The sequence below is a fragment of the Tenrec ecaudatus genome, chromosome 18 (genome assembly GCF_050624435.1).
Source record: "Tenrec ecaudatus isolate mTenEca1 chromosome 18, mTenEca1.hap1, whole genome shotgun sequence".
Classification (NCBI taxonomy): Eukaryota; Metazoa; Chordata; class Mammalia; order Afrosoricida; family Tenrecidae; genus Tenrec; species Tenrec ecaudatus.
Window position 1 is genome coordinate 32,065,734 of NC_134547.1, and position 27,703 is coordinate 32,093,436.

Sequence of the window (27,703 nt, forward strand, 5' to 3'; positions counted from 1 at the left end):
AGTCAGGAGGAGGTAGCTCAGATCTGAGACCATGGTGGAAATAGAAGGAGCTAGAAGCAGGGGTCCTCAAACTACAGGCTATGGGCCACAGGTGGCCAGCCAAGAACATTTATCCAGCCCGCTGGGTGTTTTGGGCCCATTTTTTAAACTTCAAAATAAGATGTGTGCAGTGTGCATAGAAATTTGCTCATATTTTTCTTTTAAACTATAGACCTTCCAACGGGTCTGAGGGACAGTGAACTGGCCCCCTGTTTAAAAAGTTTGAGGACCCCTGCTTTAAGGTCTCTGTGAGTCAGAAATGGTTACATGAAAGTAGGATTTTTTTTTACATACATAAGAAGTGGCCTTCAAAAACTTCCTGGGGGGAAAAATGCATTTCTTTTCATCCAATTTTGCCTCAAAGTTTTTGAAGCTCCTTGGTATATATTTTTACGTTATAATTTTTATATTTCATAAATGTGTGCTTGTATTATAACATATTACTATATACACACGTACCATGCACTCAAACCAAGCTCACTGCCATCGAGTCAATGCCCACTCGTAGAACGGAGTAGAACTGCCCCGTGGGTTTGGGAGACTAAGTCTTTACAGGGGTACGAGTCCTCTGCTTTCTGCCATGGGGCGGCTGGTGGCTCAGAATCGCAGCCAAATGCATAACTTACTACTCTATCAGGGCTCTCTGCAGAAGTACATAACATTTTGCTCTTAATGTAGACTTCGAAATTACTTGGTCTATTACATGGCCATGGTCAAGTGCCTACACCTATTTTTCTGTGGTCTATAGGGGTCTGTGGGGACTTTGTCACATAAGAGGGATCTCAAATATTTCCATCAGTCCCAGCCTTCTTTCTCTCGGTTCCAGAGCACCATGATTTCTTGCAGTGAAGAGACTCAAAAGCAGTCCGGGGAAGTGTGATGGGAAGCAGACAGTCTCGTTGTAACTTCCGTCGCCTCCAATCCTCCTGTTGCTCCTCCAGACCACTGTCCTGGCCTGGCTCTGAGGCAGCAGTGGAAGTGTTCCCGGGAATCAGCTGGTTGTCTAGCACACCTTGGCCCGGGAGCAAGACGCCTCCACAGGTCAGCCTCCTGAGGAACGGCAAGGCAAAGCTCAGCTGGGAGAGGCAGTGGGACCTGGGAGTTGCCCTCTCAGCTCAGACCTTCAAAGTGGTTCCCTCCAGTTTAACCCCTGGAGGCATTGACATTTTCACCCCAAAACCTACTGCCATCAAAACACCTCTGACTTGTAGCAGCCGCACACGACCGGTCCGATCCACCCCGTTATCGAAACCTTCTCCCGTGTGCTGCTTGGTGGGTTCAAACCTCTGACCTGCGATTGGCAGCCCATCTCCTGATTCACTAGCCCACCAAACCAAACTCACGGCCACCGAGTGCATCCCGACTCACAATGCACACCAGACTTCCTCTATTTCCACCCCACATGCACCACGTCCGAGTCTGTAGTTGACAAGAGCGCCTTCTCTTTGACGTAAGAATCCTGTGGGGAATCTTGCTACCCTCTAGATTCTGATCTCATACATCTGGGGTGGAAATGCAAATTCTATCAGAGGTCAAACTGGAATGAACCAGTTAGAAGCTCCCCTGGGTCCTTCTCTGGAAAGGAGCCTTCCCAAGACATCTTCCCTTCCTTTTGTGTCATGCTGCTCCTGGACTCTGGCCTCTCTGCCAGATCGCCGTGACTATGGACAGCATCCCACATCATTTTAGGAGGGAAAATAGGCACTCTTTCTGTCACTTCAGAGCAGAGAGGCTATTTTAAGGTTGCTATAGTTCCTAATTTCACCTTTTAATAGACACAGATACAGTGGCAGCTAATATGAAAGGTGGGCCACCTCTTATCTCCCACAGAGGTCAGCACGGCATGAGATGCAAATAATACAGCAACCAGCTGGGAGAGGAAACATGAAAAAAAGAATCCAGAAATAGCTGTTCCTCTGAAAGCAGTGGGCCCAGCCAGGACGAGGGATTTTGAAAGAGGATGAGGCAGCGGGTATCAGGGATGGCTGCCTACCACCAGGACCACCACTTTGGAAAAAAGGAATTCAGTGTGAGCCTGGGTTGGCCCCAAACAGCATGGATGGCATTCAGGGTGGTGAGTTGAAGGCTTGACTGAGTGCAGGCCTCAGTGGGATTTCCTTCACATTTCTCCAAAAGGCTTGAGTCAGATTTTCTAAGCAAGTAGCCAGTGTTTGCAAGCAGACTCATGGCCATTAAGAGTCTGGACAAATTCTGGCTCTCCACTGATGAATGTCTCCAGGGAAACTTGTCAGGATGTAGTTCAAAAGAATAGCTTCTGGGCCTCCACCAACCATGTTCCAGTGACACTTCGAGGATTGGGGTGGCCCTGACCTAAGCTGTGATATTGTCAATCGCCTCGTGTGCATGTGGAAGTTGGGCGATGACTAAGGAAGACTGATGAAGAATTGGTGCATTGGAATTATGCTGTTGGTGAAGCACATTGAAAGTGCTACGGACTACCAGAAGAAAAAAAAAAAAACCTGTCTTGGGGGAAGCAACGCCAGAATGTTCTTTAGACATGAGCATGGGGAGACTTTGTCTCACCTACTTTGGACATGTTCTTACATGCTTGGTAAAGTAAAAATAAAATTGAAACTCACTGCCACCAAGTAGATGCCAATTCATTTCAACCCTATAGGACAAGGTAGATCCGCCCCTGTGCCGTTTTGAGATTGTAACGCTTTAAGTGAGCAAAAATCCCTGCCTTTCCACCTTGGTAGAAGGACGGAAAAAGAAAAACAAAGGAAGACCTTCATGGAGTTAGACTCGCACAGTGGCTGCAGCAGTGAGCTCAAACCTGACCACCGTGGTTGGATGGCATAGGACTGGGTCAGGTGCCCAACTCTCTTAATTTCACCTTCCCCTTCCCAGCACTGATTTTAGTGAGCAAAGATCTGGTATGGTAAAAGAAAGTTCAAGGAGCCACCTAAGATCTGGGAAGGTGCAGAGGGGCTCCCGAGAAGCCAAATGAGCTCAGACTTAGAAGTCCAGAGACCTGCATTATCAGAAGAGACTACCTAGCCAGGATAATTGTCTCCTTCAGCCTAAATCCTCTCCTGAATGGGTGGCAATAGAGGCCTCTATTGCCCTCTCAGGCTACTGAGATCTGGTGCTCAGATGAAGTACCAATGTCTGGGAAGCCCTGGGACTCTCTGGTTCCTTGGAATGTGCTTCACCGAATTTTCGCTAGGCCGCCGTCCTCCCATCGCTCAAGTTCCCCTGGATGGTCGACTCCTGTGAGAAGCCGTCCTGAGTGCCCTGATCATGGTGCTGACCCTCCAGGGGGCTCTCCTGCCCGGTCATGCACACACTCAGCTCCTGATATGTGTCTTCCCCGTCAGCATCCCTGCTGGGATGAACCCTGCCGCGGCGAGGGCTGGATAAGCCTGATGAGCTTGTCCATCATCAGAGACCAGCTCCCATTCTGTGGAACAATTGGGTACATGTGAACTAGATGAAGGAATGACAGACACATTCCCTGCCACAGGATCTGCTTCTTCTACAAAGAAAATTTCAGGGGGAGAATTCCATCTCCTTCATTTGCCAGAAAAGGATCAGTGGGGTGGAAGGTCAGGAGGAGCCTGTGGTAATCTGGGTGGATCCAGTGGCAGTGGAAGCATCTCAGTGCTGGCGTGGGTCTCCATGTGGCTCCTTCAGCTCCAGGGCTCTGGCTGCATCTGTGTAGCTCCATCAGGTTCCTCTTCAGTAATGTCTTGACAGTGTCCCACCTCCAGTAAGCTATTTATCCCCTTAGCAGCTGCAAATGAGGTCATCAGGCTTCCACCTGATTGGCAGGCTAGACTCCACCCCTTCACTCTTAAGTCTCAAGTGGACAACCGATTATGTAACTACCAAAGAGCCCCTGGGAAGAACTAGATAGAAACACTTCCCCTTCCAGCTCCTTCCCCACCTCTTGAGGGGCTCCCCTTCTGCTCTCTGTCCCCCACTGTGCAGCCTGCTCTTGGGATGGGGTTCTGGGACTTTAGTGGGCTCTACAGTCCCCAAGTTTTCTCTTCCCAGAGTACGTGTGGTGTGAGCCTGCCTTCCTGGTGTGGGCTGGAAATCTGGATCCTGTGAAGAGAGGAGCTGCAGGGAGCAAGAGGGAGATTGTTTTTTCCAGGGATGGGCATTTGTCCAGCTATGCCTGGTTCTTGCTAGAGAGAACCGCATACACCCAAAGGCACAGTTCATGCAAGCCAAGGCTTCTCAAAGAAGCCAGCCTCTTGGCTGTGTATTAGAAATGGATGGGCCTCCTGCAGGCGGAGGCGAGTGGTAAAACTTGCCCCAAGGCTTCAGGGACAAGCCAATGAACACCATCCTGGTGTGTGTGCATATCCCCAAGAGGAAGAGGCTGCCATGGCTGCCCAGAGACAGAGGGATTTCCAGTTAGTGATGGCCTGACCCCAAACCCTCTTCAACCAAGGGCAAGCCTTCTCTCTAATCGAAGTCCACCACCTCAACAATTCCTTCCAGCTCTGATGCTGTAAGAATGTTTATTGGTATTATAGAGGGACCCATGCAGGCCTCAGCGAGTTCTACCAGAAAGCAGGCTACCTGATGCGGCCCAGAGCTCCCCAGAGCCCAGCTGACGGAGGACTCAAGTAGCTGGTGATGGGCTCTTGACCCTCTGGGATGAAGCCGAATATGGTGGTCACATGCCCCAAAAGAATGGAGGAGCAGGCGGGAAAGAAGACCGGAGGGAAGCGACTAATTCTAGTTGGGTGACAGGGAACCGAGGGGCCACTCCCTCGCTCTGAGCCTTCAAACTCGGTTTCTCCTGCATGCTTCTGCTCTAAGGCTGTCACCACAAGTGGCCTCATTGCCCTCATCAAAGGAAAGCAGGACAACCGTGCTGTGCCGTGCAGGACCCTTACTTTGATCCCAGCTTCCTTTGATCTCTTCCTTGGAAAGCCACCCCGGCCCCTCTCACCCTGCCGCCTGTTGGCTACTCCAGTCTCTGGCCAACTCCCAAGCTCCAGAGACCCCAGTAGCTATGAACTCAACTGTGTTGGTGGCCCAGCAAACTGCAGCCCAGGAGCCCAGCTCCCTACCAGGAGCAGCTCTTGGCTTCAAAGAGCGCCTACAAGGCTTCTGAGAGAGGGAAATATGATAAAGATGCGGAGACGCCAGACCAAAAAAAAAAAGGAAAAAGGGAAAAAGGCAATATTAAAGGAGTCTGGCTGCAAACAAGCCTGCTGGCTGGACATGGAGGCCGTTGGGAGCTCCGTGGGCCCAGAATGAGGTCCACTTACCCTCTTTTGAGGAGCAGGGGGACAACTGACAGCTTGGGCACGGGTGTGTTTTGATAACTCCCAGTGATGAGAGGGTGTTTGATGGGAGGGTAATTGGGCATAATTCCCTTCGGGACGTGCAGCGCCCCCGGGCAGATACTGCAGCTGACCCTTGTCTGGGGCCATCAGCAGCCAATGCCATTTTCAGGGCCAATTCATTAAAGATTCCATGTGTTTTTGAGGAGCCGTCATAAACACAAAAAGGGGTATATTTATTGATATGTGAAAATACAGGTTTTTAACTCGATTCCTTAGCCTTTAAAAACAAAGTCAAGAGATAGACAGATACAATTATGTTCTGACTAGCTTCCGCCCGCCTGCCCAATGGGAACGTTTGTATATAGTTCTCAGTGGCGCTGAAATCTGCTTAGGAAAGCAACAAGTCCTTTGTTCTGTTGACAACGGTTATTACAATTAATTCAGTTTGTGATTGGTACTTGTACTGAGTGACAAGGTATTATTTTATCTCAAGAAAGTTAAAGTGCTAATACCTATATGCACACCCTCGCCGAAGGCTTGCTATCACTCACGGGGAGGAAAATGTTCCCAGCAGCAGCCCTCCGCCCGCCCCGTGCGTGCACACTAGCTGGAGTTGGGGGGGCTCACCGCTGGGGTGCCCTGAGAAAGTTCCTGCCTCCGAACCCATTCGGTATCTCGCCAAAGTTCTTGCAAAGACAGGGCGTCCGGACGGGATGTGGCTCAGAGCACCGGGGTTCAGGGTTGACCTGCAGGCCACCACCAGAGCCGGGTGGTAAGCTCTTCCATTGTTCCAGGTTGGAGATGCCCTCGGAGGCCTGGTTCTCCCACCTGTACATCAGGAATCCTCAATCCAAGCTCTGCTGGCCATTGGAGCTCATCTGTTTGTTGTTGCAGGCAGGGGGTGGGGGGAGTTGTCTTATACATTGTAGGATATTTAGCAATAGCCCAGCCTCTGGTTACTAAATGCCAATAGCATCCCCCTACAGTGTGGCGATCAATAATGACACTAGACATTGTCGAATGTCCTCTTGGGAGACCGCTGTCCCCACCGAGAACCAGGGCTAAACCCAGAAGCAGCCCTGGTGCCCCTTGCATCATAGGCAGAGATTTCCAGAACTCCTCCCCTGACTTTAAACTGCCTCAAGTTCCCTGAGGAGGCTGGCTGTCCCTCTTTACTGAGGAAGGTGACGGTCACAATGACCCAAAGTAAAGGACACAGGTGGGAGATGGACCTGGTACATCCAGAGGGTGTGGACGCAAGGCTGCGGTGAGAAAGACCTCAAGGCCGAAGCAAGACCAGGGGAAGCAGAGCCCCTTCAAATGGATCGTCTTCCAGAAGATGGCAGCCCGTCTTCCCTTCGGCCAAGATGAGCAAGAAAGGGCGTTTTCTGGTGAGCGGGTCTTCATCATCATTGTCCTCAAGTGTGTGTGACAGAAAAAGACCCCGACGCAGCCATCTGCTGAACATGACTTCTCTCTAGTCTAGGCACAAGTACACAGTTTGAGAACTGCACACCAGACACCCAAGGGTGCCAGCTACCTGTGTGCCCTGCTGCCTTGGTTTCTGGGGAATGGCCATTCCTGCTTCCCTCCTGGATTTCCACGTTGTCCTGCGCTGGCTCTCCATTTCCCAATGAAGATGCCATCTCATCACGCCCACGACCTGCTGTGGGCTGGACAGCTCAGGGGAGAATGGGAAGAATTTTCCAGGGTGGGGGCGGGGTCGACACAGGGGCAGATACAGAGGTCTAAGGTGCCCCTGCTCCTGAGACCTTCCTGGCCCCGCCTCTTCCTTCTGCAGAGCAGGGCAGAGACCAGGCCCATCAAATTCTAAATCCTTTGCCACTCAATCTGTTGCCCGCATGTCCCAGGGTCCCCACTGAAAGTGGCCCGGTTCTCAGTGGGTCCAACTCTTTTCAATACGAACAGATTGGCGGCGCTGACCGGGAGCCCTGCCCCCCACCCCCATCGGTTTTATTAGCAGAATGCATCACCTTCCCAAAATCAATCACATATTTTAAATTAAAACAGATGACTGAGTCTAGGCTAATCGATAGCTACAACTTGGCCTTCCAAAAAGTAACAACGACGACAACAAAAAACATAAATGGAAAGAAAAGTTCCTCCTTGCTCACGTCCATGGAATTCAATATCGAATACGTAGACTCCCCTTTGTCTATGCAGAACACCGCCACGAAACCTACAGCGGGCTTTCGATGGGAGAGCTGGTGAGTTTCCAAAGCGTGTCCTCGGTCCCCTGCCCACCCTCCCAGCCACCCAGCACGTCTTCCCTCCTTTTCTCCTCTAAGGAGCTCTTTCTTCCTAATAGTAGTCTCAAGGAAGGGGTTTATCTATTTAACAATTCTAAAACCAAATCGCTACCTACTGTCTGCACAATTGCTATTTCATCTCTCTAAAATCCTCCGGCTTGACGTTTTTAAAAGGGCAAAGCAGAAAACCCTTCTATGATACCTAATTTGTACATCTGCGGCCCCCTCTGACGGGCACCGGCACCATATGTTTTTAATTATCATAATAGCCCTAAAGAACCTGTTCGGTGGGAAACACATATGATCCTTGTATTACTGGTTTGTCGTTTAAACAGTTTTCACTGAGAGGGCCTGGCTGGCATGGAGTGGCAGGCGCAAAGGCTGAAAATCCTGGTCACTGACCTCTGGAAGCTCAAGTTCACATCCCACCCACCGAGGCAGGACCCCACGGCCCGGCATGCTCCAGGTAATTGGTCGCATGTGAGACCACTCACTCCCTGGGACCTCAAAAGACATAATCTGCCGTCTCTAGCGACCCGGTGAGAATAAGGCAGATCAATATTATCCTAGACTGGCCTCTCCAGGGTCGCTGTGGGGGGCTGGGCTGAGGATGCTCAGGGCAGGAGATCCCACTTGGGCCCTGGGCCACCCACCCTCCCAGGCTACTCCCACTTGACCCTCAGGGAACTATTGGGAAGGTGAAAGGTCAGCTTTCCTCCTCTGGCCTTGAAGAAGAAGGGAGCCCACAGGTTTTTCTGAAGCTGAGAAGTAGCTGAATAAATAGAGATCTATAAAAAAACAGAAAGAAAGAAAATTGATCCACAGACTGGGAGGTGGAAGGAATCTTGGGATGATCGAGTGCACCTTTCTAACTTGCGGACTGAAGAGGAAACTGAGGCCAGACAGGGGAAGAGACCGTGCAGAGTCACACAGTGAGTTAGAGGCCATGCTGGGTCACAGCCCGGAGTGCCTGCCCCCGCCCATGGCCTGGCCTGTCGCCGCTCAATGCAGACTGCCTGCCAACCCTGTCTACACCTGAAACCACTGCTTCGAATTGCCCCCTTCTCTCCCTGGACCCAGAGGTGCAAGTTGGCTGTAATGAACTTGGTTTGTTGATCCCTCTACTTATTTGTTAGCTTGCCTCTGCATTTTTCTTTCTTTCTGATAGTATTCCACACAAGTATCAAAGAGAGGAGAGGCACCAGCATGAGGAGGCAGCGGGGGGTTACACACAGGGACCCACTGCCTGCCTGTGCATTCCGGCCCGCTTGCTTGAGTTTAGGAAGTCGTTTCTCTGTGCCTCCATTTCCCCAAATGGATGCTAGCATATATAATTTAAAAACTAATTAATATATCATATATGAATTCTATAAAATAATTATAATTATTGTAATAAAATGTAATTACAATAACAGAATTGTACTACTAACAGAAACCTTATACTCAGAATTATTATAGTCAATGTAATTATAACAATATAATAAGAATTGTATCTCTTCTGTATGATTTTAGGGGAATTAAATGAGAGAACACCATTTGTAGTGTCCTTATAAGTTGCTTAATACATGCCTTGGCCCCGGCATCTAGTATTTACCTTTTAAAAATAGACTCAGATGACAGGAGGCGAACTTGGAGGGCTGAGGCTCAGGGTAAACTGCAGATCCCTGTGCTAGTCTCCCAGAGTCTGAGCCCATGCCCAAACCAAACTCCCAACCAGGGAGGCCAGCCCATCCCGACTCCCAGTCACCCTGCAGGACAGGGTGGAACTGCCCCGTGCGTTTCGGAGACTGTAGCTCTGTATGAGAGTAGAAGGTCCTGTCTTTGTCCTGGGGCATGGCCCTGGTCTCAAACTGCCAACATTGAAGTTCGTAGTCCAGTGCATAGCCACTCTGCCCCCAGGGCTTCTCTAAACGGAGCCCCGGGCTCTGAATTTTCACCTGATCCCCAAGTGATTCCAGGGATCAGTCAAGTGTGGAACCTAAAGGCGAAGGGACCCATTTCTTGGGTGAAGTGACATTGTAGGGGACAGGACAGTCATCTTGCTAGAGACAATGTGCCCCAAGCTTCCTGGGGTTCAAAATGGTCACTGTGGCTTCTCACAGGCAATGTGGTTGGGGGTAGGGGAGCGGGAGAGCTTGGGGACCAGGGAGGTATCAGCTAGGCTCAGACCAGCGACTGGATTTCTCATGGGGCTTTCCAGAGAGCAAGGCCCTACATGCCCCTGCCACTGAGTCCACTCGGACTCCTAGTGATCCTCAAGGGTCTCTGAGGCCGACAGTCTTCACAGGAACCTCATCCTCCTTCTGAGCGACTGGTGGGTTTGAACCACTGACCTTGTGGTTAGCAGATTCCATGGAGTTGCCATGAACGAGTTTTGTTCTCTGCCACTGCTGAGGTTGGTCTTAGCATCCCAGTGCGACGCTGAGATGTGTGCTCACAATGTGACATTGGAAGGTAGCCCAGTGGGTTTGATGGGACCCGTGGGATTTGGTTCTCTCTCTCTCTCTCTCTCTCTCTCTCTTTCTCTCTCTCTCTCTGGTGCTTTTTGCCCAGCTCGGAGCTTGGCACTGGGCCATGTACCTCAGTCAGTGCCTCCTCCAGGGGCTGCAGCGCCCTCAGTTGTGCCCCGAGTGTGCTGATGACACTGAGGCTCTGAAGGCATCCACTGGAAGTCAGGGCAGCAGGGTTGAGGACTGGTCGTGGCATTGACGGCGCTCCCTGAGTAGGAAAAGACCCTGGGGAGAATTTCCTAAAGTCTTCGGGGCTGCAGTGTGCAGTCATACAAGTTACAGGAAAGTGGCTTCTGGCAAAAGGGCGACTGGTGACTGGATCCTCACCAACACTGAGTGGTGGCCTGCCTGCCTGCCATGCTGGTGAGCCTGTGACCTGGTCTGGAATAGCCACCTCTTCCCATCCCATGTCAGCCCCCTTCCCGGGGCCAGTGGGTGGGCAGGCACGACCTCGGCCAACCCCACATTGAGGGCAGAAGGAAGGCATTACTCAGACCTGCCCCCCTCACTGAGTGACCCCAGGAGACCCGAGAAGGGGAGGATGAAGCCCCCACTCCAGGAGGGCCACGCTCTCCTTTCGGTAAGTAGAGGGCCAGATGGTCACACTCATTTGAGATGTCAATCGTGACCTCTCAACCCAACAAATAACAAGTGCATCTTAATCAGAGCAGGGCTTCCTGTCCACCCGACAAGCCCAAGCCAACTGCACTGGCCCGCCCCTCAAGGAAATGAGACCTTCTTAATCACAGGCTGCTCCTAAGGGCTTTGAGGAGGAGCGGCTGCCCCCATCCCCAGAGCCCCACAGGGCCCTGCTTGGCCCTGGTCCTGGCCCTGGCCCTGGCAGCGGCCAGCCTCCCCGGCCCTGCCCACCTGACCATGGGCTGAGCGCAGCTCACACCCAGGCTGGAGAGGAGGCACCTCCAGTTTCCAGTCCCAGGATCAGTGACTCACGTTACTTTGTTTCCATCTGTCCTGCGCGAAGGCAGAGCCTGGAAAGGAGCATAAAACACTGAGTTCCCACAGACAACATCTGTCTTAGTGCAAACAATGGACCATTATCTTGTAAATAATTCTGATTAAGCTGCAGCATTTCCTCTGGAAACCAGCAGTGGGGAGCAGAGGGGAAGTGGTGCTGCTGGCATGGGGGCCTGGGTGGCCCAGGTCTCCTTCACCCTGTAACAGCCCCAAGAGCTCGCCAAGAGCAACTGAGCAGCCCTGCCTGAGCCCCTCCTATCTTCTGGGGTGTTTTTTCTCTCTTCTTTGCCCCTTTTGTCCCTCGTCCCCAGAGTGGGGCTCTCTCACGTGTCCTTTCTTCTGTGCGGGCTTCTCTCCTCATGCCAGACCTTTCCTTTCACCTCCCCGGCTTTGGTCCTCAGCCCCTCTCTGGCCTGCCACTTCCACGTCTGTGTCTCCTTCACCAACTCATCCTCCTGTCCTCTTCGCTCTCACTCTGTCTGTATGCCCAGCCCCTCTGCGCCTCCCACAACTACCGCCACCGAGCCCAGCCCTTGGGGCTTAGCCGCTCCATCTGGACAGGGCCCCAGGGACAACGCGGCATTGTGGGAATGCTGTCTGGCCTGGAGATCCATCCTGGGCCAGAGGTCCCACATTGCTCACTCGGCTCACTCTCTAGAGGCTGGCAGGTGCTGGGAGCTACAGCCTACAGGAATCCCCTCCCCACACTAGGAGGGCCTCTCAGGGCCTGCCCTGAGCCCACAGCTAGCTTCCTACCTCCGGGATCTCCCAGGGTCCTGAGGCCAACCAGCCACCCACATGCCTGTTCCATCAGCCATCTCATGCATCTCAATGGAAGGAAAGATTGGGCAGTTGATAAAACCACCTCGCTCTAAGAGAGCCCACCATTAGGGAAACCTACCCAAGTATTGAGCCAATGCAGGTAAGAGGTGATGATTCACTTAGCAGAGGATGCCACCCCAAAGCACCCCCCTTCACCCACCAACAAGGCTGCCTTGCCGCAATGTAAAACTAAAGCTTCACCCAGAGTGTAACTTAGAGAAAACTCGCCAAGCTCAGAGTTGTATTATAACGCAAAGACAGAGGGACAGGAGTCTCGTTCTGGTCTACGGGTGGGCCATTCTTGATGAACAAGCAAGGCAGCCAGCCGACTCCGAATCATCAGGAGGGTATTTTTGCACCTCCTGAGAAGAGTGTCCTTGGATCCCTTCTGCATGTCCCCCACTCGCTTCCCAAGGGGCTCCCTTCAGGAAACAGGCCTCCCTGGTAGGCCCTTGACACGGAGCCCTCCCACTGGTGAAGGAGAGGGAGGACCATGCCCTACCCAGATTCCCCAGCCCTGCGGCAGGGTCCTGAGAGGTCACGGGTCTCTGCCCGGATGCTGGATTGCCGTGAAGGAGCTATAACTGAAGCTGGGTGGCTTCCTAACATCCTCATTCCTTGTTCTCTCTGATGCGTTATCTGGAGGGTGAAGCAGTGTCTCATCTAATGGGTGACAAAACCAAGGCAATTGAGCTCAAGAATGTCTACGATTAGACATGTCGTCAGAAGTAAAAAGGCAAGGACTTGAAGGGCTCACACTTGGAAAGAAATATAGTGTTCCCAACCTAACAGAGCCCGGTGGCAGAGTGGATTAGAGTGGGGCTCCTAACTGTAAGATCAGCAGTGAGTCTTTCTGCTGCAGGGGATCCACCCGCTCAGAAACCGGCAGGGGCGGCCCTACCCTTTTCCTCCAGCGCCCAAGAGAGGGCAGAGAGCTTGAGTTTGTTTTACTTCCAGCGTCGGAGGGGCTTGGTAGGCAAGAGGAACTTGGGATTTTTAAGGGAATGCTGAAGCGGAACACGTGGGCAGGAAGCAAGGAGGGAGGGAAGAGCGCGTGTGCTGTCTCTGGACCGTGCGGGCATGATGGAGCATGGGCTGAGCGCTCCGCACTCAGCGCCTCTAAGCACCAGTGAGAGGATGCGAGGCACAGAAATCCCGCAGGGGCACACTGGGCTAGCAGGGGTACAGATAAAGTGTCTGAGGAAGCCCTCATCCTTACGAAAAGCACCACTTGAGGCTGAGTTGTGAATAAAACAGGTTAATTTTTTTAAGGAGTTCTATAATCCAGTTTTCTTTGACAGTAAAATTCTAGTTTCATTGACTTCGCTTGCTTGTTTCGTTGTTGTTCACTTTGAACTGACTTCTGGACTTAGAAGAGAAATCCCTCAATGGTCTCCTAGTGATGGAATAGAAATGTCTCCCTAAGAAGCACGTATTCACATGACCTGGAAGAGCAGCTGGTCAGAAATGAAACCCCACATGTTCCCGTCCCGGTGGGAAGGTCCCAGTGGCTCCCACTCTGAGTGCCCGAGTGGGGGCTGCTGGAGCGGAGGGTGCTGAGAAGCGAAGAACCCCCAGGATCCTAGAAGCCCTCTCTTCTTTCTCCAAGAGAGAGATGGGGCTCGAAGAAGAGAGGTAAGTGCATCCCCTTAGCTCTGCAGGACAGCCTTGCGCCTCTGCGTCTGGTGTCTGACACCCCAGGCTCATCCGCCTGCCCCTTAACTTGGGAGACACCCCAGGCTCATCCACCTGCCCCTTAACTTGGGAGGCTGTGCACTTCTCAGTATCTACTCTGCACCCCTCTTCCCAGTAGGTAACATCGAGTGGGTAACTGTCCCATCCTTGCCTTTGCAGATCTGTGGACTTCGCCCGTGGACAGAGAAGAATGTAAATCCTGCCAGGCCAGGAGGTTCCCACTGGAAGTAGTTGCTGCCCGTGCCCCACTCTTTCCCTGCTCGTTCAGAAGGCCGCTTTATCTGAAGTGACCCTGGCTCCTGACACATGCAGAGCTTCTGGGGAGTAATACTGGTTGAGGCCTGGCTGCCCATAGTGGTCATGCTCCTGTTAGCCATCCCTTGTTGGGGTTCCTCCCTTCTCTGCCTCAGTGCCCAGCTCTCTCAGTCCTTGTCTCCGCAAAGGAATGTTAGAGGGCTGAGAGGGTCCACGGTTCCTCTCTTGAACAAGAAGGAGCAGGCCATGGTAATGAACCCACAATGACTCGCGTCCTGTCTAAAGGACTGATTCCAGCACTTCCCCAGGTGTGGGGTCCTCCTTGGATGGGCCTGTTGTGGTGCGGTAGTGTGGCCCACCCCTCTGCTAAACATACAAAACTCCAAAGGAGAAAAGCAACTTGCCCGTGGTAAGAAAAGAGCAATAATTTGGTAAATTAATTGCAAATTTGCTTTCCCCGCCTGGTTGCTTTTCCCCTTTAATGTGGATAATTGAGAGCATATTATGTTAATTTGACAACAACAGAAGTTCAAAAAGAAAACTTAACCTTGTGAGCCGGGGGTTACCATGAGAGAGGCCCGTGTCTGGACCACTGCACAAAGAGTGTGAAAGAAACTCCTAGTGAAGCCAGCGATGTCTCGGTGTGCACATGGATATTTTTGTGGGTGCAGTTACTGTGCTGAGCCCCCCAAATTCACCCTTCAGCATGCGCCCTGTTTGCTCCAGGGGCAGGGTCCGCTCGTGCACGGGGCATACGGGCAGTGTGCGGCTGCTCCTTCAGGGGTGAGAGTTATCCATCTATCCATCGTGACGCTTCTTCGGGGGAAAGGACTGCATGCGCACCTCACTGCCTCATTTTCACGGCAAAACTTCTGCCACCGACCACTGTGTGCCTGAATGCTGACTGAGGCAGGCAATGCTGGCTGTGGTAGGCTGTGCCAACGAGGCTGAGCCGTGATTCCCAGAGGTTTGGCAGAGATGGGGCAATGCACACATCCCCCGTCTCGTGACCTGACGTGGTCTTTCTCTGTTATTTGTGTGGGTGTAGCATCAATGTTCACCTAATGACCTAATTTCGGAGTCTAACCTTGTCAGTAAGTGAGAGGGCGTACACCGGAGTATTGATTATCTTCCGAAATCAAAACTCTTTCCCACATTTCCCACATCGGAATATTGAAATTTCATCGTAACCAAAAGCAAAACTATTTTCTGAACTGTGCCAGTGAGGGGATTTGAAGACTCCCCCCAAGAAGAAGTTTCAGGATCCCTTTCCCTTGTTTGTCCCGTCTACGTTGAAGTTCCAGAAACCTCCTTGGACCCTGCTCTGATATACATTGACGTTTCTTCTCGCCCCCCAGACCAGTGGGCCCCTATGACTGGGAAGGCTGGAGGTGGAGATTCACAGGGAAATCCAGTGAGTGATGCTTATGATTGCCCAAGTCTGAGCCCCAACAGTTCGGGGTTTATTATACTCTCATGGGGGAGGGGAGAGACCAGCAGGACACAGAATCTCAGCCCCATGCAGAGCCATGAAGTGACATCAGCTCATTCCAGGGACTGATCCACCCAGCCCTCTCTCAGGCAGCAGAGAGTATGTGCCCATGGAGGCTCACTGGGTAAGGGGGGGTGGGGTGGTATTACCCAGATAGGGAAATGATGAGGAGCTGGATGGCAAATTGGGGGGGGCCAGAGGAGTGTGAGCCATGCTGAGGTGGGAGCAGTGAGATGAAGGGTGGGAGCAGGCTGGGACTAGGTATAGAAAAATGGGAGAACAAGAATCCACAAAGGTCTCCTTCAAGTTTAAGAAGTTCCCCTTCGGGAGCGACTCAGGAAAAACCCCCTGCTTTAGAAGCGGAAATGCCGATGTATCCTCCAGCTCTGAAACCCCAAGGCAAGTGGGGGGCAAGGGGGAGCAGGGATGGGGGTACTACGCCTTCATGGAGGGAAGCGAGAACAGCAGCAGCCTAGATATGTGGCTCCAGGGAGCCTTCGTCAGCTCGGGGCCACCCGTCCAGTTCCCTTCAGTGACTTCTCCTTCCTGCATGGTTCCAAACTGACCCTGTCCCCCCAAGCCCACCACTCCCCTCCCAAGCAGACATGCTGTGGCGTCAGGAAGGGCTCCGGGGGCATGGAACATGATTGTTAACAACAGGCAATGCCAGGGTGTGTGTGTCAGAGGCTGTGGTCCCCCAGCAGCCAACTGCAGGGCCCTCTCCTCCCTGCCCACCTCCCTAGGCTGCAGGCCTTGGTCAGTGAGACCCTGGTGGGGTGTCCCTGGCCTCCCAAGTGTGGATGGCGGTGAGTTGCCCAGTTGAACTGTAGTGGAGGTTGCTTAAATGTAAAGGAGCTCTTGGTCTCCAGCTGAAGGGTTCACTGCAAGTCGTGTGACCTGCCTTCAGAAGGGGCTCCGGCCTGACATGGGTCAGTGGAGGAGAGAGTCCCGAGACGGCACAAATGATGCTGCTCTACATTGTGACCCACGCCCCTTAGGGCAGTGCCCCCAACGGAAATAGAATCTGAACCTAAAGCCCCAAATCTCCCAGAGTCCCTTTGAGAAAACTCGCCCACACGTCAGCGGTGGGAACGCGTCCTCCTCCAGTATGGTCAACCAGGTGCTAAGCCTGGTGGCAAGGGTCACTTTGCCCCACCTTGCTGAGACCTTGTGGGACCCCCCCCCCATCTTCCATGGGCACCCACGGCATGCATGCGTGCTCCCTTCACTCTCGGTCCCTTCCACCTGGGATCCCAGCACGTGCCCTCTAGCTCAGCTCCCCTCACTTCCCGCCACCTCCTGTGATAGACAGCCTAATGCGGGGTGCAGACCCCACTGTCCTGCTGCTCGGGTCACATTTTACTTCTGTGGGGAGGAGAGGACAGACTTGGGATTTGGGGATGACTGGAGACCTTTCGCTCACAGGACAGGTGAGAGAGCAGAAAACAAAGTATCTAGAATTTTGAAGCTTCTAAAATGCACACAAAGAAGCTTGGTGGGATTGGTGAACTAGCAGGACTCTAAAGTCCAACGCATGGACAAAAGAAGGCCACACAAAATAATACCAGAACCGTCCTTTCTGTGCCTCCCTCAGCATGAGGTGAACTGGGGGCTGGGGGCTGGGCCACCAACCAGTTACCACAGCACAGGACCAAGCAAAATTAAAATGTCTTAGTGGCCCAAAGTCTTCCCAAGGTCCAGTAATTCCAAGTATTTGGTCCATGAAAACTACCGCTCTTAGGATGAAAGAGAAATGTGAATGTCCGCTGGCATGGGATGTGTGTTTTCCATCTGGAGTACAGCCCCGGACGGTGCTCAGACAACTCCCGGTGCCTGGGTTGTCCTCTGTTCACATTCCAGGAGGTGCCATGGAGTGGGGGGAGGGAGAAGGGGGGCCTCTAAGAGTCATTGGTCCTGACAGCTGCAGGCTTGTCCCTGTTCTCGCCCCAATCTGCCCGTCATCCTACCCCTCTCATGAATCACTGTGCACAGAACCCACCCAAAGTCTGATGGAGAAATGCCGCAAGTGGCCCTGCAAATGGCCCAAGAGCCACATGGGTCTTGCCTGAACGTCTCGCTGAGGCCTCCAACAGACAGACGGATGTCAAGGGGTAGAGGTGGGGAAGGGCCCCCCGGGGGGGATTGTTGTGGAATGGATTAACATAATGACTCAAAACTGCACTACTGTTTCACAGCTGTTTTTATTAGCAAGACCAAGATAAGTTATTGAAGCAGTTTTAGTATTGTTTTACAGTGTTCATTCATAAATGACCTAACTTTTAACTCAGCATACAGCACACTTAAAGATATAGTTTGACACTTATTCAGAAAGCTACAATTATTATAACTTACATGCCTTCATTACCAGGAACACCTTGATATATCTTCTAATTACTTCAACAATACTCTATTCCAAAGCACACGATAACCCGGTACAAGTTTACACATTTTGCTTCAATCACTGTATTTTTTTTTTCATTTTCTGAAAATTTCAGATGTCAAGGCTCTAATTTCACTGTCATTGGTTCCTGGTTAATATAACGACCTGACACAATATTAAACTAGCAATAGTGCTGCTTAAATACTATGGAGAAAGAGAAATTACTGCACTTTTCGGTATTCATCTAAAAGCATTGCAAAACACAGGACAGATCAGATTTCAGCAGTAATGCCATTGAGACCGTCCGGGGTCCACCTCTAGCGGCTGAGTGGCGAGCTTGCCGAAGAGCCCCCGAGTCAGGCTGTGGGTTCCCAGGTGAAGTGACCGCCAATCCACCAGCATCTGTCACTCAGGATTTAAGAGTTTCAGGGGATTTCCTCTCCTGTTCAAGTTCCTAAGCCTTGGCAATCCATGCCTAATAGTGGGACATATGGGGCAGTATTTTTAGCCTCCAGGATTATTTGCTATATATACTGTAGGTTGGTGTGCCGTGTGTATACACATACCTATGCCAATAGTAATTATTGATTCAACACACATATGTGTATACATTCTTCTCTTGACTGTACACGGGAAACAAGCTGCAGAGAACCAGCGAGGAGCACGGACAGACAAGGGCAAGTCCAGAGAGAGCGACTACAACAGGGGCTGTCACTTACCTGCAAGAAAATGTGCAGATTCATTAAACAATCCAAAGGCCACTGTGACTGGAGGCATTGGAGAGCTAGGCCTGGGCCACCTCCCCTAATTGTTTAATGGCATACTGACAATAGAGCAATAGTTATAAAATGTGGGCCTCCCCGTCTCTGGCTAAAGCAGATAGAGTCGACATGATTAGAGTCGGTTGGCAATTAGACATCGAGGTGCCGTTGATCAGCGCTAAGTGATAGGAGATAATTACTACTTATTGGAACGCTGGGCTCTGCACACAACATCGGGGCTGGGGCGAGGGAGAGACTGATGGCGGCAACAGCTAAGAAGTGGCATGTGTCAGGATGACTCAATTCCAAACCTCGCTTTGATCTAGCACCCTGGGAAGGGAGATCCCTGCGCTCAAAGTCAAGGTCCCTGGACCCAGCTGAAGACAATGATGGACTCAGACAGGGTTCTTGCTGGGCATTCCTGGAGCATTTATGCTTCCCTAGTGAGTGGGCCTGGGTCCTGACAGCAAGCATCCTCTTCCTCCCTCCTAACATGCCAGTCACTGCCAGGGGGCAAGTTGCCCTGTGAACCAAAGAACTCAGTCACTCTCCTCCTTCCACCCTTGGGCTTGGTCCTGGATGGGGCGCCATGCAAGCCAGGGAGAATATGGAGGCACCCACTGAAATGAAAACTCCCTGCTAAATTTTCTCCCGCTTAAGAGGCACTGAGGATTCACAGAGAAGCTTCTGGAGTCTGAAGACTGCAGCGTGTGGGCAGGACCATAAACAAGGCTGAATGTCAGCAGTGTTTGCAGATTTACAGACACCGTGCATTTGTTTGTTCTGAAATGAAGAGTGACGGTTTGGCCCACACAATGGTCTTCGCACAACGCTTCTGTCGTCCTGCAGTGGGGCAAACGACATGGAGTCGCTGGCATTCCTGCTTCATTTAAAAGAACAAAACCAACCCAGAGACACGAAGCTTGGAGGGGGCTGCCATCCAAAGAGGTTGTGTTGTCGTCAAGCACAGTGCACTCGGCCAGGCGGGGGACTAGGGCGGGCAGAGCTACACGCCGTTTGTCCCCGGAGAGTCCACAGGGAAGACTCGGCAGCCTGTGAGAAAGGGGCTGCAGGTGCCAGGCAGGCAGTGCAGGCCAGGGCCATGGTTGGTATGCATTACAAGGTTCTGCCCTGGGATTCTGGGGCAGGCCAAATGATCCTCCCATGCGGGGCCTGATAGCAGGGCCTGGACATCCACTCTTATTGCTAGTTGCAGGCTGCTGGAAGCTTGGAGGTCAATGGCTAATTCATAAGTGATAAAATTGGCCAATGGAAACAAATTGCCAAGTTGTGCTTCTAACCCCCAGGCTCTGCAAGACCATCCTTGTGAAGAGGGGGAGGAGGGATGACCTGGGGGCTCCGGTGGTTTTTTAACAAAGCACCCAGTTCCCTTGGAGAGCTTAGGGGACCCAGCACCTTCTCTCCTTGTCTGAAGACTTAGCCTGGGGGCTTTAAATTTGCTCCACTTTTTTTATGCCCACTTTCTCATCCCTTTTCTCCCTCAGCACCTCCTGACTTCAAAGGACACCTTAGAACCTTCCACAAGACTAAACACCCAAACACCTCCCCAGAAGGTGAGCCACACACCCTGCTCGGGGTCTTCACAAACGCTGTGCTCACAGCATTGTCATGGACCTCAGACATCTCACTGCCTCCCAGTCGGTTCTGACTGTCGGTTCCGACTCAAAGCACCCCTCTATGGGCTTTGCCAGACGTGGACACCCGGACCGGAGCACCAGCCTCTCTCTTCTCCTGCGGCGGGCAGCTGGTGGATGAGAACCAACCACCTTGCGGCTAGCAACCCAACGCTGAGCCCACAGCACAAGCAGGGCTCCTCTGAACTGACCGAAGAAGACCTTACTGATATCCTGGCCCAAGACTGAGGTTGCAGGACTGCCTTCCTGCCCCAAAGCCCCTGCCTTGTCTGAGGAACAGAACCGGGTAGAAAAGAAACCAGCCACACACGTGAACAGAATGTACTCGCCCGCACACTAAGAGGCCAACCCAGGCAATGTGGCATGAGGAACACAAAGTGCCGCTATGCCCTGGCGGTGGGGGGGTGGGGCAAGACAAGGGGGGTGAAGGTGGGGGGAGCTTCCGTCCCTTCAGCTGCAGGGCTCTTAGTGCAGCCACACACTGTTTAGGTGGCACCCCCATTTCTTTATGTCCTCACTGTCCGGTAGATGCCCGCCTCCATGATGGAGCATGGACTGCCAACCCAGGGCTGCTCCCGCGCCTCTGCAGAGCCAGCTGGTGTAAGGACCATGACCGAGCTCCGCCCCTTCTGCCTCGTGCCTCTTCTCATGGGCAAGCGTGGGGAGAGGGCAAGTCAGAGGGAAAGCGTTCTGGAAACGTCTGTGGCCCAAAATCAGTTCAGGCGCACTGGGGTGCATGTGGGTTGATGAGGCGCCACTCACAGGTGCAGCTCTGGTAGAACCCACGGCTGTAACGAGTGGGTTCCTTCACAGAAACAAGCCTTGCTCCTGGAAGCCAAGCCACTGCCAGCAAGTCCGTTCTGCTCAGAGGGCCCTGGGCGGGTCAGAAGAGGCTGTGGTCCCCAGCATGCTCCAGGGCTGCTTTCGTTCATGAGGAGATGCACAGCTTCTCTTCTGATGCCAACCTCCAGCACATTGGCTAGTTGCCTGGTGTGAGGAGCGTTTGCAGCCTCACGAGAGGGCTGACGTCTTACACAGAGCAGGGTCGGCCAGCAAACAGCAGCCCCGGGGACCGATCCGTCACCTGAGATCGGCCATAGCCAAGCGTTTGCACATCGTCCATGACTGTTCTTTGCTCCCCTGGCAGTGTAGGGTCCTTCTGACACATCATGTGACCTACAAGAAAGTTGGCCGGCCTCCGCTCAGGAGTACATGTTTCCCGGCTGCCTCAGCTGAGCAATCACTGGGGTCTCAGGTCTCTTGCCAGATCTTTCTGCTTTGCCCTGCATCTAAGTCCGCCCCCATGGACCCCATCCTGGGCTTTCAAAGGGCATGAAGCAAGCCCTGATTATAGACCCAACTCACCACAGTCCCAAATCCTAGCTGTCTTCACTTAGAAAGGCAACTGATGCCGAAGATGATCTGGTTTCTCTGAAATCTCCCCAACTCTGGAGTGAACCCACATATTTAACCTGTGTGGCCAGCCAGAAGCCTGGGTGCCATGCCACCAGCCACCACCCTCTCTATGTGAATTCTGAAGCTTCTACATTTTACTTGGTTCTCCAAACTCTCAACGGACACAACGTTCCATCAAAGGTTCTCAGACTAGACAAGGGGTTGTGTTGTTGGCAGTGGACACAAACACTTCTCAGGCTCTGCCCCGGCCCTGTGGAAATACTCATAGAGATCACGAAGGGAAAGCCCGGTTTACCCAAACAAGGCTATACCTAGGTGCCCTGAAGACACCAGAGTCAAGGAAAATAAAGGTGGGAGCCACTTGCCTGGAGTTGGGAATTGTCTATGGAGACCAAGTGTAGTGGACTCTACCCCGCTTGTGAAACAAAATCCCTGAGCTCCAGCGTAAAGCCAAGCTGGAGCACTCTCTACCTCAAGGTCATCAGTCTTTGACTAAAGTTCTAGCCTCCATGGAAGGGTCTTTTGAAAATGAATGCACAAGCTCTTGAAGTTGGCATAAATGACAGGCCTCTCCCTACTCAACCGGCGAGGCCAGTCACTTCCCTCATTGGCTTCCTCTTCTGCACCAGCATTATAAGGGCATTTGGATGTGAACAGGCAGCGAAAAAACTGGGTCAAGACACCAGGTCCATGATGCCAAGGATTGGAGAACAGAGTTTTAAAATATAAGGAATTAAGCATGCAGAAAGTAGGAAAACGCCTGGAAGTCGAGGCTAAGCCGTGCACATCACCTGTGGACTTAGGGTTAAATGCCATCTCATACAGCCCGCAGTGTGCGCCAGAGAAGCTGTTGAGATTGTGGGGAGGCTACGTGATTTGAGCAAGGATTTCTACTGATGCTTCTTCAAACACTCTTTACCCTGTGAGAATAGAGATCTTCCATAAGAAACAGATACCAGTTCTTCCTTCAAGCTTATTTCAAGGGCCAAAGCAGTGGGAATTTGGGTTTATTAAGCAGACAAAATGAGACCCCAAACTCCATCTGACGTGTGAATTATAGGAATAATTGTTTGGATGGCAAGGCCCAACTTTTAGGGACAAGCTGGCTAGTGACCTGGTAGACCAGGTTGGAAATCCCAATCCACTTCTAGTTGAATAGAGAACAGGGAATGGACATTAGGAGCATCTCATCCCTGTGCCTGTCTCACTTCTAACTGTATAAAGTCAAGTCGATGGAGGTTGGAAGCTTAGATCTAGCACTGAGGGTAAGCCACATTATTTTAAAGGAATGGCCATTTTGTAGTAGCCTCATGGATCTTATTTCCCCTCGCAGATGTTCACAGTACTGAAGGCTTACAAAGGATGAAGAGGTCTGGCTCTACTGGGCACTGAGATGCCACAGCATTGCAGCAAGAACACAAGATGATGGTGGGGGTTGGGGTGGTGGTGGGCCAGCTAAAGGGAGCAGGGCAAGGAGAACTGGGCAGGGTCAGGACCATCCTGGAAGACAAGAGGGCAATGCCCTGCAACCAGCCCCAAAGGCAAAGGCCAGGGAGAGGACTCGTGTGCCTGCTTTCCACCCAGGAAAGAAGCAGCACCCATGAAAGGCGGAACTCAAGATCTCAGCAAAGAGGTGGCTTATGACCAGACTTGGTTGTGGTCTCTTGCCATGCGTGGAAGGTGGACCTAAGGAACAGGTACTTCTGCAGAGGAAGCCACCAGGGTGGCTTCTAGGCCTGTGGAGCCCATGGGTGCTCACTCCTGATGGAGCAGAGTGACCCCAGCTCCCATACCAGGGTCTGTGCCTGAAAAATTCACTAACAAGGTTTCCAACACACATCCTCGGATATGCCTCAGGCATGTCACAGGCCGCTGTGTCCAGAGGGAAATGGCTCACAGGACAGCAAATGCTGCCCCCCACACACACACCCCACCCCGCCCAAACTCCATCCTCTGCCTCGTGGTGGGAAAGGAGAGCATCAGGCAAGATTTCTCCAAGTCGGGCAGCTTTCCTGCAGCATTGATAGGACGATGGGAAAATTAATAGGGGTAATATGAGCTCATTTCAATAATAATGAGCTTATGAACATGCCAGGTTTTGATCTTTTCTGATGCATGGATTCCTGGCAGGAACTAGGGTCCTATGTAGGTAGTTGAAAGAACTGAAAATAGGCTTTTTTTAAAAAAATCCCCAAACAAACAACAATTGAAAAAAGAAACCACCCCAATCATAAACTTAAAACAGATTAAAAACAATTTTTTGTAAGACTTAAACCTCGCTTCCCTACAAGAAAAGAAGAAGAAGAAAGGGAATGACATAAACCCCTTTCTTCGTCTTTTAAATATTGTTTTTAACGGCTTCAAAAGTAATAAATTGTATGTGGCTAAAAATAGAGCCGGGGTGCTGGTTAATGGGGCCTTGTGAATCATTCAGCATAAAGAACTGTCAATATTTTTTTTGAGCTGTCAGAAATCCATTTAGTGATTTTTGACAATTCAAAAAATATTTCCAACTGCTTGGTTCAGTTCCTAGTGAATTCAAGAAGGAGAAGGGAAAGCAGAAATATATCAATTCAATTTATGAAGCTGGGGTCCAGCTTCCTGAATCCTGCTCGGTGCTAAAAGGAACATCAGGATGCTGAGGTTAAGAATGCTCCCTTGGGCAACCTCTCCCTTCCTCCCATCCTCCTCTGGCCGCCCCTCTCTCTTCCCTTCCTTCCCTTTCCATCCTTCCTTCCCTCCTCCCTTGGATCTTCCTCCCCTCCCCTCCTCCCTCTCTCCTTCCCCGCCCCCCTTTCCCTCAACAGGTGTAGGAAAACCACAGCCATCCCTTCACAGAGGACAGATGGAGGAGGACCCAGGCCCTTTGTCTCGAGCTGGGACATCCTGGGGCTGGTCTCAAAGGGAATCAGATGCCGAGTTTCTCCTGGGAGAAAGGCTTTGGAACATGCATATCTGGCGCCGAGAGAACGATTTTGTGCCGCTCCTCGCCTCCCCGTTCCTTTGATCACATTCTAGGCTTCACTCGGGATATCCTGTCTTAGAATCAGGAATGACTTTGGGGCTACCCATGTGCTTGAAGGAGGTGAAACGCCAGGTTGCTAATAAGACCAGGCAGGCACGACTCCAAGACACAGGATCCCAGCGCTGCTCGCCAGGGACGTCGCAATGGACATTTCTTGTTAGAACAACAGACAGGCACGTGGACAGACAGGCAGACAGAAGGCAATAGTAGAAGGCTAAAGTCACAGTAACTTCCATTTGGTTTCTCGAAAGGTGACTCATAAACACCTCAAAACCGTCTCCCTACCTGGAGAGAGGGTCACTTTATTGGTGGTTAGTGTGAAGTGATTTTAGTACCCTCGAAGTCAAGGTAATGAACATTCAAGAAAGCAGAAGTGGCCTAGCAAACCACGAAGGGCTTGTCTTTGGGGTGCCTTAGGAATAAGTGGGCAATACTGAAATGTTTGCAAGTCACCGTCTCTCTTCTTGGTCTGCCCCCCTCCCCCCTGCCAAATTCCCCTTCCTCAAATTTTTTTTTTAAACAGGACTCCTTCACACTGTGATATGCCCCCCACCCCCACCCCCCACTTTTCAGGCATTTCAGTTGATCATGATGCGCATGAAACACAAAAGTGTGATTTCTAAGACTAGTAAATGAAATGCATTTCCATGATTGTCTCTATTTCATACACAGCAGCGCTTGTCTCGTGATTATTTCAAAAGTGGCTAATGGATGTTTCCCCACTGCTGCTGCTGCTGCTGCTGCTGCTGGTGGTGGTGGTGGTGGTGGTGGTGGTGGTGGTGTTTTCAAATGCACAATTCAGCACTGCTGTTTGGGGAAATGAACCGAAAGAAGAGGATTCTAAAACTTACCACACAAGTCTGGCCTCTTGATACATCCAGAATTTGATGTGCTACTTGCCAGTCCATTAAAGGCTGCTAAGCCATCGACGCTGTAGGTCCTGAGGACCGACAGCATGTTCATGGGTTTCTCCAGGCCCAGGGGTCCCCGCTCTGGCTTAGGCAGGCCCACAGAGGTCTCCTGGGCTGGGAGGAGGCTGGGGGGGTGCCACGGCTTCTCCGACGCTTGGGGTGAAGGCGACACGAGTCCCTGGGTGGGCTGGGCGGTCCCCGTGGGCAGCAGGCTGTCCCCTCCATCACCGCCGCTGTCCTTGCCGAGGGCAGACAGGGGCTTGGTCATCATTTCGGGTTCAGTGTCAAGATCATCTTCTTCATTGTTCTCGCCCTTGGAGGAGTCCATGTCCTCTGAAGAAGCAATGTCGGACAGGTCGTCAGTCGTGTTCTTGGTCGTGTTCTCGGGGATCAGGATGGGGGCTTCGTCTTCTGGGTGGGTCTTTCCATCAGGCTCGCTGCCGGGGCAGGCGCTGGAGGCGCCCGAGCCAGCCAGGCTCGGGTAAACACTAAACTGCTTGTAGAAGTCTGACGGGAAGTTGCAAAAGGCTGGGTCGACGGGGCCGGACCAAGGGCTGCTCTTGGGCTCCCCCAGGGGCTCCTTGGCCTGCCCTGGGGCCATCTTCTCAGAAACAGAGTCCAGCAGGCCCACGGTGTGGGAAAGGCCCGGCTCCTTGTTGGACTGCGCCGGGGGCAGCTGCGCCACTTTGCCGGCCGGCCTGGCTTGGTCTTTGCAATTGATGGGTGGCCCCAAGGCATTGTCTTTGCGTTTGGCCTTGCCGAGGTGGTTGGCCTGGAGGTGAAGGGCCATCAGCTCCATGGAGGACGTCGTGAAAGAGCAGAACAAGCAGCCATGCCAGGCCACGTTGTCTTGGACAGTCACCGAGGAGCCTGGGAGGGCGGCAGCATCGGGCCTCACAGACAAGTCCAGAGGCTCGTACTGAGACTTCTCCGACTTCCTCTGTAAGGGTTTGCCGCTGGGCTTCTCGACACCCTCGGCCCCGTGAGCTTTGGTGGAATGCGGCTCAGACAGGACCTTGTCCTTCATGTCCTTCTCCTTCTTCAAGGAGCTGAGGACGAAGCTGTCCATGAATGCTTGTAAGGATCCTTGGAAATTCACCCCGTTGCTCACAATGCTTTGATAGGCTCTTCCGATTTCGGAGAAGTGGGGACTTTTGGAAGGAAGGTCAGTACCTTTCAGAGTATCTGACGGTGTCTCGGAGGACATGCCCGTGGCCTGCCCCAAGTGGTCTCCGGAGAGCATTCCCAAGGTCCAGTGCTGAGAGGCGGGGGCCCCTCGAAAGTCCATGCCAGGGAGGCCCTTAAAGGCACCCCTGAGGATGTCTGGCCTGATAAACAAGGCCGCTTTGCTGGACATGTCTTCCTTGTGGTCCTGGCTGGGGGGCTGCGCGGACAGAGCCCCAGCCCCATTCTGTCGCTCCCGATGGTGTCTCTCTAAGTGGTACTTCAGAGACGCTGACTGGGTGCCGGCGTAGTCACAGTGCGGACATTTGTAGGGTTTCTCACCTGCAGATTTTTATGAGCAAGAGAGAGAGAGAGAAAGGGAGAGAAAGAGAGGGAGGGAGGGAAAGTGTTTATCTCATTTTGGTGTGCTGAACAAGGCTGGAAGGATCAACATTTGTTCTTTGAAACAAAGCAGTTCAAACTAATAATTAGCGAGAGAACAACTGTTTTTTAATAGAAGAATAATTCGTACTCTTAAGCTTTTTTAATGATTTTGTACCATTTGGGACTATTCAGGACTGACATACGATCTACACACAATTAGCTATCTTTTTTCTTTATCTAACATGTGAAAATGGCTGTAGATTTAAAAGCTATGATTATGAAAATTAAGCATAATAATTTCAACCACAGTGATCATTAAAAGTAGAAGTTTAAAAAGACAAAGTACGTAACAAATGGGTGGCTACAATATTTTGTGTATACAATAGCTTGAAAATTTGTTTAAATTATACACATGGAAACCATTTTTAAACCTAAAAATTTTATGGCACTGTTACGCAAGACTGAAGTGAATGATTTAAGTCTTGCTCTGCAGTAAATCATGGATATAATTAGCAAATGGCATACTGCACAAGTAATTTATCATTATTTGGAGGGCACCATTCCAGACGGGCTCAGATATCTGCAGACCTACTGCATTGTTCCTAAATAAAGAACTATAAATACCGATTCTCTAAAATATTAATACCATTACAGTGCATTACGATTGTAGCATGTAAAG

At 51.7% G+C, this 27,703-nt stretch overlaps 1 protein-coding gene across 1 annotated transcript in view; it reads right to left on the reverse strand.

Annotated features, from left to right (window-relative positions):
- ZNF536 (zinc finger protein 536) overlaps nt 1-27,703 on the reverse strand; it is a 271,710-nt gene that overhangs the window by 141,774 nt on the left and 102,233 nt on the right. Inside the window, exon 3 of the mRNA XM_075537372.1 lies at nt 25,417-26,982. Coding sequence (XP_075393487.1) covers nt 25,417-26,982 — 1,566 coding nt within the window. The remainder of the gene's footprint in view (nt 1-25,416; nt 26,983-27,703) is intronic.